Source organism: Sorghum bicolor, chromosome 10 (assembly GCF_000003195.3).
Source record: "Sorghum bicolor cultivar BTx623 chromosome 10, Sorghum_bicolor_NCBIv3, whole genome shotgun sequence".
NCBI classification, from domain to species: domain Eukaryota; kingdom Viridiplantae; phylum Streptophyta; class Magnoliopsida; order Poales; family Poaceae; genus Sorghum; species Sorghum bicolor.
The window spans coordinates 51410178-51431736 of NC_012879.2; the positions used below are offsets into that span (position 1 = coordinate 51410178).

At 41.3% G+C, this 21559-nt stretch overlaps 2 protein-coding genes across 3 annotated transcripts; one reads left to right on the forward strand and one right to left on the reverse strand.

The window, feature by feature from the left end:
* On the forward strand, positions 342–8317 carry LOC110431047. 2 transcript variants are annotated; one of them, XM_021449591.1, is made up of 9 exons: positions 342–736; positions 1308–1359; positions 2589–2662; positions 2803–2892; positions 3156–3299; positions 4550–4601; positions 6609–6682; positions 7860–7996; positions 8077–8317. In XM_021449591.1, exons 1-8 carry the CDS (start codon positions 609–611, stop codon positions 7972–7974), a joined length of 729 nt encoding a protein of 242 aa, XP_021305266.1. In that variant the 5' UTR covers positions 342–608; the 3' UTR covers positions 7975–7996; positions 8077–8317. The 2 variants fall into 2 exon arrangements, with proteins under 2 accessions (XP_021305266.1, XP_021305267.1); XM_021449592.1 differs by having other exon boundaries at positions 525–736; positions 7860–7949.
* LOC8065038 (probable histone deacetylase 19) lies at positions 11863–20254 on the reverse strand. Its single transcript, XM_002438569.2, has 7 exons — positions 19592–20254; positions 19062–19502; positions 17418–17648; positions 16176–16267; positions 16020–16083; positions 12465–12545; positions 11863–12342 (listed from the first exon to the last, which is right to left on the reverse strand). Exons 1-7 carry the CDS (start codon positions 20129–20131, stop codon positions 12235–12237), a joined length of 1557 nt encoding a protein of 518 aa, XP_002438614.1. The 5' UTR covers positions 20132–20254; the 3' UTR covers positions 11863–12234.

A 21559-nucleotide genomic window follows, 5' to 3' on the forward strand; every position in this document is an offset into this window, starting at 1 on the left:
GATGTAACGGAGAATTTTGAAAACTTTTTTGGTTTTTACATGGGCTTTAGGAAAACGAACGGAACAATATAAAAATGAAGGGGTAAATGATAGTATTTCAGCTTTAATCATCACAAAAAGAAATAAACATATTTTACGTTCTGTATATATGAGGAGTTTGAAACCAATGCAGCCCGTTTCTTTCATGGGCCTCAAACTCAAATGCCCATTCGGCCATTCCCTTGGTCTTGGCCCAAACAAAAAATGGGCGATAGCGTCATTTCCTGGCCGTTCTCCGGCCGGACGAAATCCGAAAACCCGTTTTCGTCCCCCAACATACAGTCACTGACACTCTCGACCCCCACCGTCGTCGCCGGCGACTCGATTCCCGCAACTCACCTTGCTCTCAACCACGACCTCGGCACCCTACAGGACTTCCAAGTCGCAGGATGCGGCGGCGGTGGTGGCGGCCCGCGCGCAGCCAACGTGGCCGCGTCTCCGCCTCCGCTTCCTCCGCGCCGACGTGTCAGCTTCCCGTCCACTCCCCATTCCCTCCTATTACTTGCTCCGCCTGCAACTATTCGCCCCTCCCCCACTAAATCCGCGGCCGTTCCCTCTCGAGCGTGACCATGGCGGCGCAGGGGTCCCTCGTCACGTGGAGGGCGGTCTTCGCGGCGCTGGGCTTGCTCATGGTGGCCACGCTGGTGTACACCATAGCCACCGACGGCTCGCCGTTCCGCCCCGAGCTGCTTACGCCGTAAGTATACTGCTTATGTGCTCGCTTGCGGATTGGTAGGAAGCTACTGCGGTTTTGTGGAAATGGGTATTGGTGAGGGTTGTGGATTGTGGAACTTGTCTGTACGTTGTTCGTTTCAATGCAACAACGAGCCACTCTTACCTTACGTTCTCTGGTGGTAAAGCAGTAAGCTGCATATTAAGTGGAGTTTTCATTGTGAAATGCTAAGGAGACGTGATGAACTGGTGATAGTGTAGCTCTTGCAAGGTCGTCTATGTTGTGTTCTGAAGTTCAGTTTGTTAATTAGCCTTAGTTTTATGTACATACTATGCAAGTGTTTTGTAGTCCCATCAGTCATCTTGCAAAGTTGCAAGGTGCTGTCGGTGTTTTTACCAATATGTTATAGTAGAAACATAGTCTTGCTCATTGGTGCAAATACGCAATGAAGTTTGTTCTTGAGAGATTGGTACATTCATAACAACCAAACTATGTGTTGCAAGTTGCAACAGAGCAGGCATATCATAGCTCTTCCTCATGCTTACATGTATGCAAAATACATTCATTTAAAATTGTAATTCTTTGCTGTGTGTAGGTGGATGGTGGCAACACTGATTGATTTTTATGTGAATGTAATTGCGATCTCGGTAATGCCTTGATTTTTATGACTTTAATTCTTATAAGCAGCCACTTTTTTTACAATGGTTTTCACCGGAAACTTGTTAAAGTTACCATCTTTATGAGGATGATTTTGCTGGTAGGGCCCTTTTATAATCCTTGGTAGGTAACAAGAGGCACTGTCAAATTATTACTTAGGGCTTGGGGAGGTGCATTGGTACTTCTGGAAGTACAAGATGACAGTACCTCCTAGGGTTGGAAAAAAGACTCCTTGTGGAAAGTGAATTAAAAGCAGCTACTAGTCTATTCATTTTGAGTTATACCACTGACAAAATATTTGACATATAGGTGGATAATTGATTATGGAGCTATTAGTCATATGACTTACTGTTTCGAATAGAATCTTTAAACTCTATGCTTTGTGCATTATTAAGTTCACAGGATGTTTGTAGCATACTTGTATTTAAAATATTTTTTCTACCAGTTATTTGGCATTTCCCCTTTATCCGTATGACATGATTAACTAATAGAATGTTTAATTTGAGGGATCAACCCATCTACGATGGAGTGATCCATCATGTGGTCATGCCATGAATTTTGGTGGGATCTACCCATTCCTCACATTTTACAAATCATTTGCTTTTGACAGATGAGGTGGTGATGGATTGACCATTCCACTCCTCAAATTAAATAACAACTTTTGGTTTGGAGTGAGATTGGATGATCCATCACCATCCTACTACTCAAACCAAATACATGCCTAACTTGCATTAGTTCATTTTGGTTCAGGTCATCGTGAACCCATGATTGCACGTTGGTTGCACACTTGCATAGTTGCATCTCAGAAATGAGTGTCCAAATAATAAGGGATTCTCTTTTATGCCATTATCTGACTTAGCTTTGTTATCCTTTGTCAATTTGTGTATTAGAGTTATTAGCTGAAACTTTCTATCGAGTTTTGCAAATACCTGAACCCCAGTTCTGACCTTTGTGCATACCGACTAGAAAATTATCATGTAAATCATTTTTTCTGTCATATCCTAAGTGAATCTTATCCTCTGATTAGCTTGAATAATTCCTGAAGAGTAAATGCTCCTGTTAAACTTGGCCAAACAGGTCTGGGGATTGAGCCTTAGAATGTTGAATAATTTAATTCTTACCTATTTACAAGATCTGATTATTTTTCGTACATTTATGGAGATCCAATTTCATTTCTAACTTGACTTAAGTTAGAGATTCTTCTTGTGTGGTGTTTCAGGCTTGGGTTATCTACAAGGAAGCAAACTGGATTAGTTCTGCCGTGTGGGTGGTTCTGTTGGTTTGCTTTGGCAGGTATTTGACTTATCTTTAATATTTTGTACTCTAACTCTTAGTTTTATAGCTTCTTTTTGTGCTTCTATACTTCTGTTTGACTGGATGAGTTTTATCGACTTAATGGTATCTGCCTTTTTTTTATTATTTTATCTTTTCAGTGCTGCTACTTGCGCTTATATTGTTAAGAAACTTTTTGAAGTAACATCTGCAGGGTCATCCCAAGATCCACTTGATCTTCTGTTTATCAGGTAGAGTGCCAAAATCCTCATGACTAGTTATTTAGACTTCTATACCATTGTCTACTTAACTAGCATACTTAAAGCCCCGCGGGTTAGTTGCATTCTAGATGTTGTCTAATATGTTGAAGCCACAAATTTCATTCCACCAAATTCCTTTCTGCTACTCTGCATAATGCAGCCCCACATGCTGACCTTGTTGATCGAATGAGATATCCAACAAAATTAAATTGATGCTAATTTTGTCTTGACATGTATTCTCAAAACATTTTCAGGCAAGGTAATCTATCCCAAAGAAAGTGCTCTTATATTGTAATTGGAAGGGTTATTTTCAGCATTTTGGGGATATTCATGGTTGCGGTTGTCACATATACTGTCATCACTGATGGACTACCTTTTAGGAAGGAATTGTTGACACCGTAAGTGCATAAAGTTCATACTTTGTTGCTTTCCTTATTTCTGAAGCCCATTGAGCTCAATGTAACTGATGCAAGTGTGAAAAGAGTAACTAAATGCAAGATTGCAGCATCACAGGAACAATAGCTGCGCAGTTCTAGGTTGTTTTAACTTTCCAAATATGGAGTTAATGTGATATATGGGAATCCTGCTATACACTGAAGTTATAGTCAAGATTAATTGCTAAACTTTTATATCGACTTATTTTGATGAAACTGTAGTTATTATGTCAGAACTGTAAAAAAAACTGCATCTACAAGTTAAGTTTTGCAGATCCCTAAAAAAAGAGTCAAGTTTCACAGATATTCCAGTTAACTCAATCTACATGACCTCGCACCCTCCCCACCCCACCCCCACCCCCACCCCCACCCAAAAAAAAGAATTCTAACCCATTGAATCTTGTTAAATGCTATGTGTGTAATGTGACTAGTAGGTACCATATCCCAGTGTATTGACATGTGAGCTTCAGTCAGTCAGTCCCCCATACCACTACTCAACCTTGGCCTCATTCACTCCTTCCCGCCCTTTCCTGCTGCAGCAGTTGCAAGTCATGGAGATAGGTAGGGCTTGTGGCAACCTAGAATGGCTATGATGGTTTCTTTATGAGAGAGTGCTGGTGTCATGTGGGGCCGCACCTACAGCTGCTGGAACAAGAGGGCAGCATAATCTTAGATTGATTAGTGATTGGTTGAGAAAAGGGAGGTGATTGATTTAGTCAATTGATTAGTTAGACTGGGGGAAAAGTTGAACTGGTTGGCTTGTTGCATATGTAATCCCGGATGTTGGACTTTAGAAATCAAGCAATGAAACAATCTTCCTCCTATCCTCTCATGGCCAACATAGACCCGGAGCAACGAGGCAAGGAGCCTTGGCAGTGGCGGATCACCACTACAACCTAAGAATCCTTAGCCCTCCACCTCCCAATTCCTCCACCAGGGCATAACAGCTGGATTAGGGAGAGGGAGGGAGGGAGGGGAGGGAGGTGGGAGGGTGTTTGAAGTTGTGATGAATTCAACAACTGCTGTTTTTTTTTTTGACAAAATCCAACAAGTCAGAGAACTATTTTTTGATATTTGCCTGTTAGTATTTTAAAATTTTAAAATGGAAAGCTCATACATGTGTTGGATGGTTTAGATGCATAGTTCTACTCAAAAGCATACTTATCATTTACCAAACATAAATCTCAAGTTTAACGTTTCAATTGTGCACTCAGGTGGATGGCGGCAACCTTAATTGATTTCTACATAAATATCTTTGCAATATCGGTAAGACAGCTTAAACTTTGGCTCCTATGTAGTACAAGTCATGAGATAGATGCAATCATACAAACTTGTGGATCTTTTGCCACAAGTTTCATTTTGATGGTTCCTTGATCGTTACAAGGCTTGCGAGGTCCTTTGGTTTCACCTAGGCTCCTGGTGTGGATTATGATGAGACTTTCAATCCCATGGTGAAACTTACTACGGTCTGCACAGTACTTCATGTTACCCTCTTTCGAGCATTGGCTATTCGTCAGTTGGACATAAAGAAAGCATTCTTCATGTCACCCTCTCCGAGACTGTCTATTACTTTGAGTGCCTGCTCATGTTTGTTGCTTCAACAAGTCTTTGTACAGACTCAGTTGCCACCTTGAGCTTGGTACAATCGTTTTGCTTCACACCTACTGTATCTTGGATTTGTTGAAGCCAAGTCTGATACTTCTCCGCTGGGGCTCTGACACTATTTATTTGCTGCTCTATGTGGATGATATCGTTCTGACTTCTTCAAGTGACTCTTTCCTCCACCACACCATCTCTGCCTTGCAGCAGTAATTCTTCATGAAAGACCTTGGTACTCTGTACCGCTTTCTGGGAATTTCAGTCCAGCGACACTCTGCTGGTTTGCTCTTGTCCTAGCAACAAATACAATGTCGATATCCTCAAAGGTGCTAGCATGATTGACTGCAAGATGTGCAGCACTCTTGTTGATACTCACACCAAAGTGTCTGCAATGGATGGCGCTCCCGTTGGTGATCCTACACTATCGCAGTCTTGCAGGGCCCTTCAATACTTTTCTTTCACTAGACTGGACATTGCTTATGCTGTCCAGCAGGTGTGTCTTCATATGCATGACCCTCCTGAGCCTCACTTATCTGCTGTCAAGCGTATTTTTTGCTACCTTCAGGGCACTCTCCACTACAGACTCCATCTTCGACCATGTCCTCCCTCCAACATGGTGGTTTACACTGATGTGGACTGGGCGGATGTTTAGGCTATGCTGTGTTTCTCGGCGCTAACTTGATTTCCTGGTCATCCAAACGGCAAAATATAGTCTCTCGTTCAAGTACTGTGGCCAATGGAGTTGCTGAAACTTGTTGTTCCTTCAATTCCTGTGTTGCCTTGAAGTACCCATGCCATCTACATGTCCACAAATCCAGTCCAACCTCAACGCACGAAGCATGTTGAGATCGATCTCCACTTTATCAAGAGCGAGTTGCTATTGGTAATGTTCGAGTGCTCCATGTTTTGACGACATCCCAGTTTGCTGACATCTTCTCCTAAGGCCTTCCAACATCAGTGTTCCAAGAATTTTGGTCTGGTCTTTCCGGTCTTCATGACAGCCTGGTCGGCGATTCGATTGCACGGGAGAAGAGGGGTTAGCATGTTGAATGTCAGGCGGCTGCCTGGGATTACCCCTGACCGGCATGCTGCCTAGGGGCTCACTCAGCATGTTGCCTGTCCCCCTCTCCTCTTTCTTAGTTACCAGCCAATCTATTCAACACTCAAATGAAATATACGCGAGCACACTATGCTCTAACTTATGTTCATGCAATTTTCTAGTTTTTTGTATTTTCTTTTAAAACAATTTGTGTGCATGGATGAGCTGTCAAAATTTACTGCTTATGTTTACTTTGTCCAAAAGGATGGGGAACACATTTTTTTAACGATTACATGAATTTTATTTGGAATTTTCTGAGCATTGATGCCATAGTGTTATTACTTTCATTTCGATCATAGAGCATGCATTTTCACTGGAAATGTAATCAGTAGAGTTTGTTCATAATATTTACATTTGATATCCTGGTCTGCACTTCTCTCTTTTAGACCCTGGTAGAAAATGTTCAGCAACAATTGTGTTTTAACTTAATGGTTGTTCTATATGTGGCTTATTTAATGGTTTCCGAATTCTTACTGGGTGAAGATGATTCTGGATAGGGATACACTTTGACATTAATATTTTGCTCCGTAATAGGCATTATGGCCAAGTGTTAATATTTGATATTATGCCTACAGGTCTGGGTTACTCACAAGGAGTCATCTTGGATATCAACTACCATTTGGATTGTCTTGTTGATATGCTTTGGAAGGTATATAAATCTCATTTTTAGGCTCCAAGCGCCACCAACTTACCAATTTTTTTACTTTAGATTTTAGAATCCATTTACTGTGTGCTGATTTTGATGCAACACTTCATTAGCCAAGTTGTTTCTATCTTACCTTCAGTTTGTTGATTGTTGTAGCATATCTCATTCTGTTGGAAGTAATCTTTATTTAAGAGCAATGGCCATGTCATTCATGGCAGGTAATAGTAGCAACGAAGTTGTCCTCTAATATAGTATCATTCTCTCCTCCCTACCGGGTACCCTTCTTCATCTGGAAGGTGCTCAGGCACTAGTGCTTATAGAGAGAAATTGAGAAAATATTGCTGTTCTTTGTGCCAGCACTTTGGTCCCATGTGGCAGGCCAGATGGACAGCTGCCCTTGTGCGCCTGCTCTTGCTGCCATCTGGCACAGCTTGTGCACACACCCATGACAGTATCATAATTGGGTCTGCTCTTGCATGAATGTGGGGCTGTTGTAGATGTGGGACTTTGCCAGCAACACTTCGCTTATATATATATATGTGTATCTTGCACCCTCATAATCAATCTGCAACCTTCGTCTGATATCTTGCTTACAAAAACTAACCAAATTGATATATAGTCGCTAGCAGATCTAGTTGTGACTAAACAGTACTAGTAGTAGTAATTGCCCTGCAATTATTATTTCTGGAGAGTATGTTTGCATAAGAGATTGTCAGAATACTTCTACATGCAAATCTTAACATAAAGTGTAACTATTCAATTTATATCACTTAAATGTTTTAATTAATTGTTATGTGTTAACCAGCATTGTTTTGTTGATGTCTGTAAATTATTAGTTGGTTATCATGATATGTATATGTTTTCATATATTAGGTACTGGAATATTATGTAATACTTCTCTTTAGGAATAGCTTCCTTCAGGGTTATTCCCAATTCATATATGTGGGTGGTGCTTTCCTTGAAACAATATGATCTAGTACAATATATAAAGCTGCTTTAACCCTGTCAACTGAAGTATGTGAAGGATCAGTTGTCCATTTGGGTTGCATATATTTAGATTCGTTCCTTTTATGGTTATCATGCATTCATATGTGTGATATGTTGGCACACAAAGTTGTGAGCCATATTGATGATTTTATTTAAGTAATTTATTGACCTTTTAACCCCTTCTGTGCCTTAGCATCACAACATGCGGCTACATTGTCCTCCAACTTTTCAAAGTATCATATCAAGATCCAATCTACCACGTGCTATTGAACTCTCACAGCAAGTATGGAATTTCAACTTCACTGTGATAATTCATCTTCTATGATCCTGGTTAGCTTACAATTGTGTAATCTTCAGCTTGTCATCTGGTCATTGATTTTCCATTCATAATTCACTTGTTTGAAATGTAGGAAGATTTGAAAATTCATTGAAGTTGTATGTGCAGCTTGGCTGGTAATACCAAAATGTTCGTTCTGTCTATATGTAAGGTACCACAATTAACGGGACAGCAGGATAGCAATTAGAGAAGTTATCTTGCTTTGAATAAAATAACTCATGTGCTGACTTCTCTGCAAAATGAAACTGTAACCTGAAGTTCTTTATTGTATTTCTGATTTAAATTGCTTGGACAGTAATCTCCTTTTGTTGTCATCATTGTCGTGGTCCTGAATCGTTCGATGCAAACAATTTAGAAAATCAAGTGACGGTTTTATTTGGAATGATGCACTAGACGCTTGATGGTGCACTAGGAGCAGCAGTTCGGTGTCAGCAGTCAGTTGGGCAGATTAGCTCAGGGCCAAGACCTTTGAGAATGGACTAAGGCCAAGCCTCTAAAGGTTCATTTAGTCTCTAGCAGGGCACTACCTTCAGCTTGGCGTGGCAGGATCAGTGTCAGCAATGATCAGATCAGCCGCTGGAGGATCAGGAGGTGAGAGGTCCCCTCCAGGGGACAGTAAAGGGAAAGAGAAGGTGGTGGTGCCTCGAAACCAAATCAAGAAACCAAAGATCTCTAGAGATATTGTAAAAAAAAGATCTCTAGAGAAACTCGTATGGCAGTACAAGCAGCAGTAGCAGAGCACCGAGAACATGAGGGGGCAGATGTATTTTCAGTGAGGAACTACATTCCACTCAGCTGCAGCCCCAAATCCAGTCTACGCCTCGTCACAGATCTGGTTTATTCACTCTCACCAGCTTGAGGTGATTAAGGCTGGATAACAAGCCGGCTCGGCTCGGCTTGTTTTAGCTCGTTAACAATCCAGTCTACGCCTCGTCACAGTCTTGGCTCGTTATCTTAACGAGCTAGAAAGTTGGTTCGGCTCGGCTCGTTATGAGCTCGAGCTGGTTCGTTAAGCTCGTGAGCTAGGTATAAAAAGTACACAAAATATAACATTTATATCTATCTAAAGCTCCAAAGAGTAATAATACAAAAATAATATATTTAATAGTCTTAAGTCGAACAAAATATTTTTATGAGCTAACATATCAACTATTTGTAAAGTGTACGATATTAAGTAATATAAAACTAATATAATTTATGATGATTTTTTTTAAAAAAAAAACTATAGCTCGTTGGACTCGCGAGCTGGCTCGAGTTGGTTCGTTATAGCTAACGAGCTAAAATCTTAGCTTGACTTGGCTCGTTATGATAATGAGCCGAGCTAGCCACGAGCCGAGCGAGCTAACGAGCTTCGAGTTTTTCGTGCAGCGATTGGTGCGGAGGGCACTCAATGGACTCAACAGATAGCATTAACGCATCTTTAAGAGCATTTCTAAATCTCATTCTCTAAATCATTACTTGGAGTCATTTGCATAAAAAAACGTTTTTCTTATCTTTTCACTCTCAAAATAGTTTTCATATATCTCGTGCATACTTTGGAGAATCATTCTTGTCTTCTATTTTTAGCTAGTGAGAAATTCGGAATGAAAGATGGTTATATTTTGATAACCATTTAGGCTTTGTTTAATTTCAAAAATTTTGGCAAAATGGACATTGTCGTTTGTATTTGACAAATATTATTCAATCATGAAAGCTCAAAAGATTTGTCTTGCAAAGTAAACTGTGCAATTAGTTCTTTCTTTTATTTATATTTAATGCTTCATACATGTGTCGCAAGATTCGATGTGACGAGGAATCTGGAAATTTTTGCAAAAATTTTTGGGAACTAAACAAGACCTTAGACAAGCTGTTGGCGGATACTTTTTTACTAAAATCTCTATTCCTAGTATTTAGGAAGGATTTAGAGAGTCTTTTGAAGTTGCTCTAGGCAGTGGGAGCATACGTAAAATCTTTATTCCTAGCATTTAAGAAGGATTTGGAGAGACAGCACGAGCAGGAGAGACAACAAGAGCCAGCGACGGAGCCAACGGTGGGGCTGGTGGGGCTCCAGACCCCCCTACGGCCGTAGAACCCACGTAGCCCCCCCTTAGCCTCTCCTACAAATTTTTATCATTAATACTCTTAAGAAGAGGCTGAAATTATCTTAAGGTAGCAGAAGCCTAGCCAGTGGGGTCTCCTATACCCATAGTTGCCCGGCTTCTAGACCTTAGAGGAAATAAAAATTCAGAACTTAAGATTTGTGCCTCAAGATGAATGATTCACAAAACCAAGGAAGCCAGCACGTGGACCCTTCTGGACTGATTTGCAGGCCCTCTTCTATAGGGATATCACTCAGGGGAGTCGCATGGTGGCAAGCTATGTATTCACCACAGGATCACTGTCGATATCCTGGCAACCCGCAACAGGAGTAAACGAGGAAGAAATTAGGGCACATTTGACTTGACTGGGTGAGAATTTTCTTTGCCTACTCTTTGGATTCCTCGAGATCGGTCTTTCATTCAGTCTATGTTTTCCGGTGAGTCTCACGCAGCTGACTAGAGAGCAAATATCAATAGCTCTTGAAGTTCCTCTGGTGCCACAAACAAAGGTTGCATTGCATGAGATATGTTATCTTTCAGGTTTTTGCTCCTTGTCCTGCCCTCACCGGTGGCACAGTACCTCCAGCAGAGACAGTGTCAATGATACATTGATACTTAGTCATTCAGATTCAGCGCTGATTCCTTGAGGAATCCTTGATTCGGCTGGCTACGGTGAAACCATTTCGGGATTACAGCAATGGTTGCTATCCTTCGTAATGGGTCATGTCCTGTTGATCTTGCGGGTCTATTGTTTTGTGAATGGGAAGAGAATGCCATATGCACACATCATTTGTTATTTCTTGGCTATGTGCATCCACTTTCCTCAGTACATGCAGAGGCCTCCAAATAGATGTTCAAAACATACTACAAGCCACCGATTTGAAAATTCATTGAAGTTGTATGTTCATAGCCACATGATAGTTGAGAGAGGCAGAGGCTAGTGCTGATTAACAGGATTGCACATTGCACTCGATTCAGATGGGAGTGATAAGGAGGATGAAGACTATACCCTACCACCCTCACCGCCTCCATTCCCTAGAGCAGCTCGTGATGACAAGGCTGGTGGAACATGCATTGCTAGAGGTGGTGTTCCGTTGCCTATCACTTTGGGTGAGACCACCACAGACGTTCGCACATGAACACCTCAGGTGTGCCCCCGGCAATGAGCACAATGCGTGAGATATGTCGCAAGGGAAGTATTGTCAGGAGCACGATATGTGAGATACACCAGCGAGAGCTCTTTGAACCCGACACCGCATGCGTAGGCTATCCAAGTTGGCCTAATCATCTCTAGGACCTTATGCTTGTTGTTGCAACGAAGTAGATGGCAGCAAAAAACAAGAAGCAAAAATTAGATAGAAAATAGTAGATGTAAAATAACGTAATAGATTGACTTGTATAATCATGTGTTATCAATCCATCACCACTTTCCTACGTACAAGACTCCAAACCTACGCAGATCTTCATCAACAATGCCACAGCCAGCATCCAAGGTTTACAAGGTTCATCACACTCTAAACACTACAGCTGATTCTCTAGCCCGACAGGCTCTACAAGCTTCTACACAGGACAATCACATGGTTCAGTTTTCATGTTCCAGTGAAAACCATGTACCCAGTGTCACTAGTTACAAGCTCTACAATATGTAGGCTTGAACGATGTAACAATCTCAGCAACCCGTTGCTAATAATAATACAAACTTGTTTATTGCAAAAAAAAAAGAGTCCCTCATGTCATAAGAAAGTATTGGCTCATAATTAAGGATTGTAGCTAGAGCTGGAGAGTGAAGGGCCCAACTTTATGAGCTATTGCTGGAATTCCTCTAGTTCCTGCACATTACAATCACATGGACATCTGCGACAAAAGCACTACTTAACTGATGCATACGACAATATCAATTCCTTCCTCTGCATAAGCAAAGGATGGAAGACAAAATTTCATGATTATAAACCAGTAAATCATCGTTTTCAACTGTTCGTAATACAAATGCAACGCGCAAAACACTATAGATTTCAGATGCACAACTTCTTGGTTAGCATTTGCTTCTGCTCCCTGCTTCAGCCTTGTGACATGCACGGCTTGCCTACAGTCAAATGAATTTGCACAAAAGAATCGACAGGCTACAGATGACATTAGCTACTATGTTAAGGTGATCATGGCTTCTGGTGCATCGTCGGTTGGTCCTGCAATTTGTTTGGACTCTGTTGCTCAACTTTCAGAACGTTTGGTTCATCTATGGACATCGGAGTAGTGTCGTTCGGCTGCATCCAACAATAACTTCATAAAAATATGCTTTTGTACACCGGACCACACTAATGAAAGTAGTATGAGCATGTCCCCTGAAGCTGTTGATATATTTAATGTTCTGATAAATGGCACTTACAAAGGTTTGTTTCGAGGAACCAACTCCATCAGCCACAGGTCCAGTGCCTCTAGAATGTTCTGCAGCTGCACTATTAACATCCTGCACAGTACAAAAACAAGAAAACAAGAATGTCAGTAATGGAGAATGATATATAATAACTAGAGAAAAAGAAAAGTTAATTAGGAAAATGTTCTTCCTACAAGGCTATAATTGCTCCAACAAGAATCAGTAAAATAGATGAATGAAAAATGGAGTCATGATCTGCCAGGAAACATGGGAATTGCTAAAGCACATGGGGAGAAAACACTTAAAGATGTTAGAGCAACTCCAACAGCTTTGCTATTCTTGTTATGGAGGCCTTTTAGAACTTCTATAGTAGAAAAATAGGCTCCAACAGATGTGCTATTTGGTTTTGTAAAATAGAAAGTTTGCTATCCCTTAATTTTCGCTGGCCATATATAGCCAACCACTGGCACTAGCTATCTGATAGCAAGGCTGTTGTGAACCTCTTCTTTTTTAAGAAGTTATCTATTTTACAAAATGGCTAAACATTAGAATTTGACTACTAAGTTTAGCCAAGCTCTTGGAGATGCTCTTAGAGACCATTACAACACATCCTATGTAAAGCATATTACTAGCAAATATTCGAGAAATTTAACTTGCAAAAAACTTTGATCAATCTCAAGCATCACAACAAAAACTACTCTTTACTGTAACTCTTTTACTGCATAGGCATAGCCCTATCAATCTCAGAAACCTAATTATGCCACACTGTACATGAGAGAGCAACACGGTGTGGGTAGATACTGGACAATCTCCACTTTCATCTCTACTAATATCGAAGTCATCTCCAGATTCATAACTTTCATCTCTAATAATGTCCAGGTCATCTCCAGATTCATAACTACATGGGCAAGGCAAAACAAGGCAAAGATACTGCCCTACAGTTTGGTCAACAAGTCATATGGGTATTTGGCATAGTACTGGCCCCTATAACCTATATAACCATGTTTTTGCCAAAAAGGAGCTGATTCCAATCCCGTATGGTCCTGGCACAACATTTTTGTCTCTCAAGTCAGGTTTCATGTCAAGCCATACCACATGAACACATTGCACCCTGCATAATGTTCAGGGTACCTGATCCCAACTGCCAAAGGTATAACAAGAAACAGAACTGTACCATGTGTGTTGGTATATGTTACACCAGCATAGGGGTGCAATATAGTATACAAATGGATACTACTCACTCCATATCTGTTTCCACATTTTTCTTCAAAATTAGAGTCATACACGGTCATGTTGGATACAAATACGAATATGGATTCAGATTGTCTCAGTTACAAATATGCATATTTGTGTGTTGAATACCGGATCAGACAGACACGGACAATGTTGGTCACGGATATTTCTTTTGACATTTGAGTAAAATAGACAACCCTATATAATACACATGTGACATGTCACACATTTTTAATTTTTTTCAGCCAGGTATATTTCCAATACCTCTTTCCTAACGTTGTACAACACTTAAATGGAAAGCAAGGGCACAGAGACAGAAATGTAAACAAATGTGCCAAATAGAACTTGTCCACGCTAGCTTCAGGATCATACTTAAAGAAATGGCGTGCAGTACTTCAGGATCATGCTACCACAGGACTTGTCCAACAACACCCCAGTACTTCCTCCAATCACCATCGACAAGCTAGGTCGAAGGAAGCAGAGCTGAGGCATCCTCAGCTGACAAGGTACGGCCATGAAGGGCCATCACAATTTTTGAAGTCACTACCAGCAGTGCCTCAAAGCTGAAACACGTTCTCTAGATGTGGTAGAAGAAACCTTCCCTTTTCTGAGGAAGTATGAGCAACAGCAACTCCAGCAGATTGGAGAGTAACCTTAACCCGGGGAGCAGATCGACCACCACCCCGTCCATGGTTAGGGGAAGCAAACCGTACCTTACTACTACTTCATCGAAGAAGACGATTGATGCCACATCCTCACCGTAGAAGCAGAGGAAGGAGCAGAAATAGAACTAACCCTAACTTATATATAAAGCTACTTATTACGAGAGGGTATATACAACCAGACTTTAGATCCCGATTCCCCGCACCCCAGGAGCCAAGAAGGCCACGGGAATTGCAGGGAACCGGCGAGGATGCACTGAATCTGAGAGTTCCCATTTTTGCTGCTACAGTGTAGAACGGAGGAGAAAGAAGAGTCAATTCCACTTTCTTAATCTCTTCAGATGAAATTCTTCTTGGGCTTTATAAAATGGCACCCCGCACCTGCAGCCCACATAACCTCACCTAATGGATATGTGATACAAGTACCAAAATCCAATGTCCGACATAGCTATCCGGATTATCCAATCATATATCCAATAACCCACGTATACTACCCTTATTTATCTGAGGCATTGTTTGCAAAATGGACACTGTAACACTTTCATTTGTATTTGACAAATATTGTTGAATCATGGACTAACTAGGCTCAAAAGATTCATCTCGCAAATTACAGACAAACTGTGCAATTAGTTATTTTTTAATCTATATTTAATACTCCATGCATGTGCCTCAAGATTTCATGTGACGGAGAATCTGAAAAATTTTGCAAAATTTATAAGGAACTAAACAAGGCCTGAATCTGATATTTGAAGAAAAGTATCCAGTACCTGAGAAAATATCTAGATACCCAAGAAAGGTATCCAATTCATTATTATACCATATTCGAATATTGGAACGGTTAGGAAATATCCATATCAATTACACCCTTACACCAGCAGATCTATGTGTTTGGTTGGGGGACTACTGGGGATGGGATGGGTTGATTCCCAATTTGATGGTGTTTGGTTCTGGGGCGACTTGGGACAGGACCGTCCCCAAGGGGGAATATTCCCCTCAGATGCGGGGCAACCCCATCCCGAAAAAACAACCACATGGGCACGTCTTCTTTGGACGGCATCCTCATCCATCTCACAGTGCGTGGGTGGCCAGCATTCGACGAGCGGCGTGGGCGGATAGGCGCTCCAACGAGCGGCGCGGGGGAAGCCTCCCCCTGTGAGCTCATAGGTCCCAAGCTCTCCCGCACCCCTTCTTCGACGAGCTCACAGGTCCCGAGCTCATGACGACCGGAACTCACAAGGGCAGCCCAATCTTGCGTGTGTGTCCTCGTCCTCAAGCTCTACGTGGTAGGGACGCACGGTGTGGTGGCACGTCAGCGAGCTCCCACAGACAGCATGGAGCATGGCAGTGATGCCACTCGGGTCCATGGGGGTCGCGCAGCAGTGATGCCGCTTGGCACCATGGGGTTGAGAGGAAGACTTTTTATGTAAAAAAGAAAAGAGATTGACACATGCACCCAAAATAGGATTGTCCGATCCCCTCAACCAAACATAAAACAAGGACCCGCCCATCCCTAGAAATTGGGTGAGTCCGTCCCATCCTACCATGTCCCCAAAACAAACACTCTAACATGCCTTCAGCCTTCTAGGTCAAGTACACCTTACATACCAAAAAAAAACATTTGAAACTTCATTGATACACCATTAAATTAACACAAGTTAAATTAGAGAGGTACCTGATCAACTGCCTCTGTCTCAGCAGACTCTTTCTTCATTCTTAAATTCTGTATGCTGCCCCTCCTATGATAGAAAAGTGCACAAGATAGAACACACAATATAAACACCTGAAGCAATTGCTGCAACAAATTACATGAGCAAACAATAATAAATACCTCCCATAGTCATCCAAAGGCTTGGCATCATTCATTTCCACATCAGAATCAGCATCACGTCTTTCATCAGGATTCTCTTTGTCTTCATCTTGCTATACCAAAAATTAACACAAATTAGTTACAATAAATTGACTTAATTATTTGTGAGTTACATAAAGAATACTCCTTGGGTCGTAGACTCCCAGTGGCAGCCACAGAGATGGGATGAAGCTTTTGTAGAATTTTTCATTTGTATGCACCAAGGAATTGCATATTTCATTAGGCTATATTTTTTGCATTTATTGGGTTGCATTATCCAAACTTTTAAGTTGTTCCAATTTTGTAGATGCACTTCATGGCAATTCGATTATCTTTGGGTGTGTGTTACACATATGCTAAGGGTTCTTTTATCTTTCCCTTCTTTTTCAGAGTTGCAATGTTTGCTTTCAAAGGTGTTATGTAGTTTCTCCATATAGTTGCACCTTTGCAGCAGGACTGCACTTTTAGAATGACACCAGACTTCCTCTGTCCTCCATCTGTTTGCGTTGCGGTACACATGGTACAGTCCATGTTCTTTACACTGCCCCCCCTTTTCTCATTTTCTTCCAGTTTTTGCAGTTCAACTGGTGGTCCAGTCCAGTTTCTAATGCAGTTCCAACAGAATTATACAACAATAGGCAAGAAAATAGCAGAAAAATAAATGCCTGCAAAACTATGCCAGCATGAGCAGGACAAAACTATACTGGCCTTAGGACCAGGATTGTTCGCCCAGAGTATTTTTGGTTATTTGCCCAGAAAGAAAGCAATGTCATTTTACATAGAATTTAAACAGTGTGGTGCTATATATTAGTCACAATTGTCAATAGCCACTTCCCCATCACTAGTTACTTGGGAGTTGCTGTCCAAGTTATCATGGGGCCTTTATTTTTGCCGTGGCGCAAATTTCTTTTCTTTTTAGCTATGGATTGCTGTGAGTGGGGTGTGTTGGGAAGGTTTGTTCTAGCCCTCCCGTTTGTAACTATTGTAAGATTTCCTTTCTTAATGAAATGACACGCAACTCTCATGCGTTGTTCAAGATAAAAAAAAATCTTCTACATTTCCAGATTTTATTACTAATTGTATTCAATATAGTTCGGTCTGTGCAATTATTCAGTCTTGTCCACAATAACTCTACTAAAGATGTCCTTATCTTTGTGCCTGATTTATTTTAAAGGATAAAGAAACATCATCCAATTAATTTCTTGCTTGTAACAGAATCCTCACCTCAGGTAACTCAGCCTCAGGAGGTCGCTCTTGAAATTGAACACTAGGAGCATGTCGGAGTTTCGAAAGATTATCTAGAAGTTTTGATTTTATATCATCCAATTGATGCCGTGTGTTTTTATTCTCCATGTTACTTGGAGCAACATGTAGAGTGTAATCTGGACCAAAATACTCATAGTACTCATTAGGTGGCATCTTGTCAGTGAGCTCATGACCAAGGGCAACTCCTGTCTGCTCAAGAAATATGAAAAAAAAAAAGGTAAGAACAGTTATTCAAAGACTTTGAATTGGTGACATTAAACGGCACATCAGCAATAACAATAGTGGCCTCAATCCCCAATCACTCAACAACAACATGAAAAGAATATAATTTACTGTGCTAAGTTTAATTGTCCTGTCTAGAGCAGTGGCTGAATGAGTTGGAACTTGGGAAGAGATAATCTTTGAAGAAAAAATAAGTGTTTGGTTCACACATAACCTATTCATATATAGTTAAAAATACAAAGATCCTATAACACAGTAAATAGCAAAAAAAATATTTTTGTGACATCTGAGTAAATTTAAAACAGATCATGAAAACTATTTACAAAATTAGGTAACAACACTAGTCAGCACTCAGCAAGTAGAAAGTAGACAATGACAAGGTACAAATAAATTCTTAAAGCAAAATGATGCATGCCAAATTTTTTTTAAAAAAAATTGCAGGAACTATTGTACTGCATAGATAACTAATTCAAAAAAAATATCATCCTGGTATTTCAAACATTGCTCTGATATATCCTAAAAAAACAAAAACACATTAGCATAATTAAAAATATCCTGATAAAAAACTGAATTTGGAACACAGCTAGCAAACATAAATATGTAGATTACTTTTACGGACAGAAAGTAGATTGTGTTTGGCCTTGTTTAGTTCCCAAAAATTTTCAAGATTCTTCGTCACATCGAATCTTTGGAGGCATGCATGAAGCATTAAATATAGATAAAAAATAACTAATCGTATAGTTTGCCTGTAATTTGCGAGACGAATCTTTTAAGCCTAGTTAGTCCATGGTTGGACAATAATTACTAAATACAAACAAAAGTGCTACAGTAGCCAAACCAAAAAATTTCACAAACTAAACAAGGCCTTTATTGGGTTCACAGCACAAACACAAAGGGAGACATGTACAGCGAAAAAGCAGATGGTGCTTTGAAGTTGGCAAAAAGGGAATGCTACCAAATCAGTTACCTATAAAGTTACAAATCGACAACACACAAGTACTTGAGAAAACCTTATATATGAAGTTGGATAATACGGCATTTGTATCACACATGCCTAACATGATTTAGAAGGCTATTTGTTTGTCTTCGGAATGTTACTTTTATGTGAGTATTCGTAAATTCCAACCACCATACCAATCGTCCTGCATATTCTAGGCAGTGAGCGCTACATGTACTGTTATTTGTTATTCTATTAATTCCAATAGATCCATTGCAGCAAGGGGGAAAAATTCTTACAAAGTGTTACACTCACAGTATACTTAACAAATTCAAATAGATAATCAGACAAGGTTATTGAAATTAATAGAATAACAAACAACAGAAAAGTGAAAAGGCATAACAAATGTGGGTTTTCCCCATGAAGGAAACTCCTCTACATACCTCATAGCACCAACACCGTGCAACGTTTCTTATGGTATAACCTCCACCACCAAGCAGCAACAGCGGGACATTGAAGGACCTCATAAATCTTACACATTCTGCATGACCCTTAATAGAGAGGTTGAAACAGCCCAATCTGTCACCTGATAATGAATCTGCACCACACTGGAGGACAACTGCACCAGGGTTGAAGACCTCCATCACCTTACCCATTATTGGCTTGAACAACGACTGATAGCTTTCATCATCAATACCGTCGTCCAGCGGAACATTCAGGGAGTAATATTTACCCTTTGAGTGCCCAACATCACGAATGTCCCCTGTCCCAGGGAAATAATCCCCAAACTTGTGGAATGAGACCGTCATGACCCGGTCTGTGGTGTAAAAAGCCTCCTCCACGCCGTCCCCGTGGTGGATATCAATATCCACGTACAGAACGCGCTACAATGCAATTACAATTTACAAAACATGGGTAATTCTATCCATCCAATCCAACTGTAGATTCAAAAAATTTCAAAAATTCGGAATACCTGGTGATACTTTAGTAGCTCGAGGATGGCGAGGACGATGTCATTAACATAGCAGAACCCGGAGGCCTCGCACTTCTTGGCGTGGTGGAGTCCGCCGGCCCAGTTGATGGCGATGTCATGGCCGTGGTTGAGCTTGACGGCGCCGCCAACGGAGCCCCCCGCGTAGGTCTGGCAGAAACTGTAGAGACCGTCGAAGACGGGGCAGTCCTCGCCGACGTTGAAGCGCTTGAGCGCGCGGATCTGGTCCTGCTGCGTCTCGGGGGTGACGGAGCGGAGGAAGGCGACGTAGTCGTCGGCGTGGAAGCGGCAGAGGTCGCGGTCGCGGGCAGGGTGAGGGCGGAGCACTTGCATCTGGTCGAGGAGGCCGTAGCGGCCGAGCAGCGCGTGGGTCATGCGGATGCGGTGCGGCTTCATCGGGTGGCCCTGCCCGTAGTAGTAGTTGCCCACCTCCGCGTCGTAGAAGTAGCAGACGCGGCGCTTCGACCCGTCCGCGCCAGTGGTCGGCAGGGAGTTGCCGCCGCCGCCGGCAGACGCGTCCATCGCCGGCGCTTTCTCTTCACTTGCCGCCGGCGCTTTCGGGTTAGATTTTTTTTTTTCGTCGGGCAAAGGCGCTAGGCGCTCGGCGGCGGCGTTTGAGTTGGGACTTGGGGACCGACTGTAGTTGATCCGATGGGGTCCGGGCATATATTATATTCGCGTCTTGTTTAGTTTCTAAAAAAAATATAGAATTTTTTTAAATTTCTCATCATAAAATATTAAATATAAATTTAAAAAATAATTAATTATACAGTTTTCTTGTAATTTGCGAGACAAATCTTTTGAGTCTATTTAGTCTATGAGTGGACAATATTATCAAATACAAATAAAAATGTTACCGTGTTTATTTTAAAAAAAAATACAACTAAACAAGGCCTTAATTTATTGTCATTTCGCAATGACACTTCTTCAATAATCACTCCATTGACGATACCACTCTTAAAAAAATTACACCTTTAACATTTGAGAGAGACAATTTCTTAATTTTGTTTGAAAAAGTTAAAACCCTCGACATTTAAATCCTATTTAGCAGGGATTCGGCTCCTGGTAAAAGACTCTAATTCTGACTGCTCTTGTAGACCACTTTATCTAGTAAAACTAAAATGTTTTAGAAAATATATTTGATAAAAACAACTCGAATAGCAGTTTTGTAATAATTTGTATTAAAGTTTGTGAGAAGCAACACGGGGAAACCACTTCTGCATTGTTCCCCAACAGGGAAAGGTGGGGCCGTGGCGTAGCACCACGAGTCCTGAGAGATGGACATGACAGCCTAGGCTCACAAGGGCGGTGGCCACTGAGTAGCGCGCGGGGGCGCAATTGCGGGACAGGCGGCAAGCACGAGTCCCTGTGGTGGCACGACCTGGAGATGGACGCGACGACCTAGGCTCGAGAAGAAGTCGGCCATAACTACATCAAAACAAAGAAGGAGCTTCAATGGTGAGCTTACAGAGAAGGAAGAGGTGGGGGAAGCAGTTAAACTTCGATGGATTAACCCACGTAAGAGTGCACCTCACATGGAACCAATCCACATGTACGTAACATTTTTCTTACACTTTCATCATTGCTCTATGTAAAAGGATTAACCTAGAGGTACTATGTTTTGAGCAACAAGAGTTATAAGTTGGTCCTCACCCTCACAAACTTCCATGGTGGTACTAAACCTACCATCTAAAACCACACATGAGCCACATGGCCAACTACTACATGTTACTGATAATCACAGAAAGGCTCTCTATTCTTGAGCTTTTTGTCATCCTAGATTTGTGTTAGTTTAGGAGAGGTTTGTAACTGAAAGGATCAAGATGCCTAAGAGGAAAGTGAATTGGGCTTCTCTAAAAATTTAAGCAACTTATAAGCTCCAATTCAACCCCTAGTGCCTAAGTGTGTTCTAGAGAGCTATCGGATAAAAGTTTTGCAACCTAGTTCCAA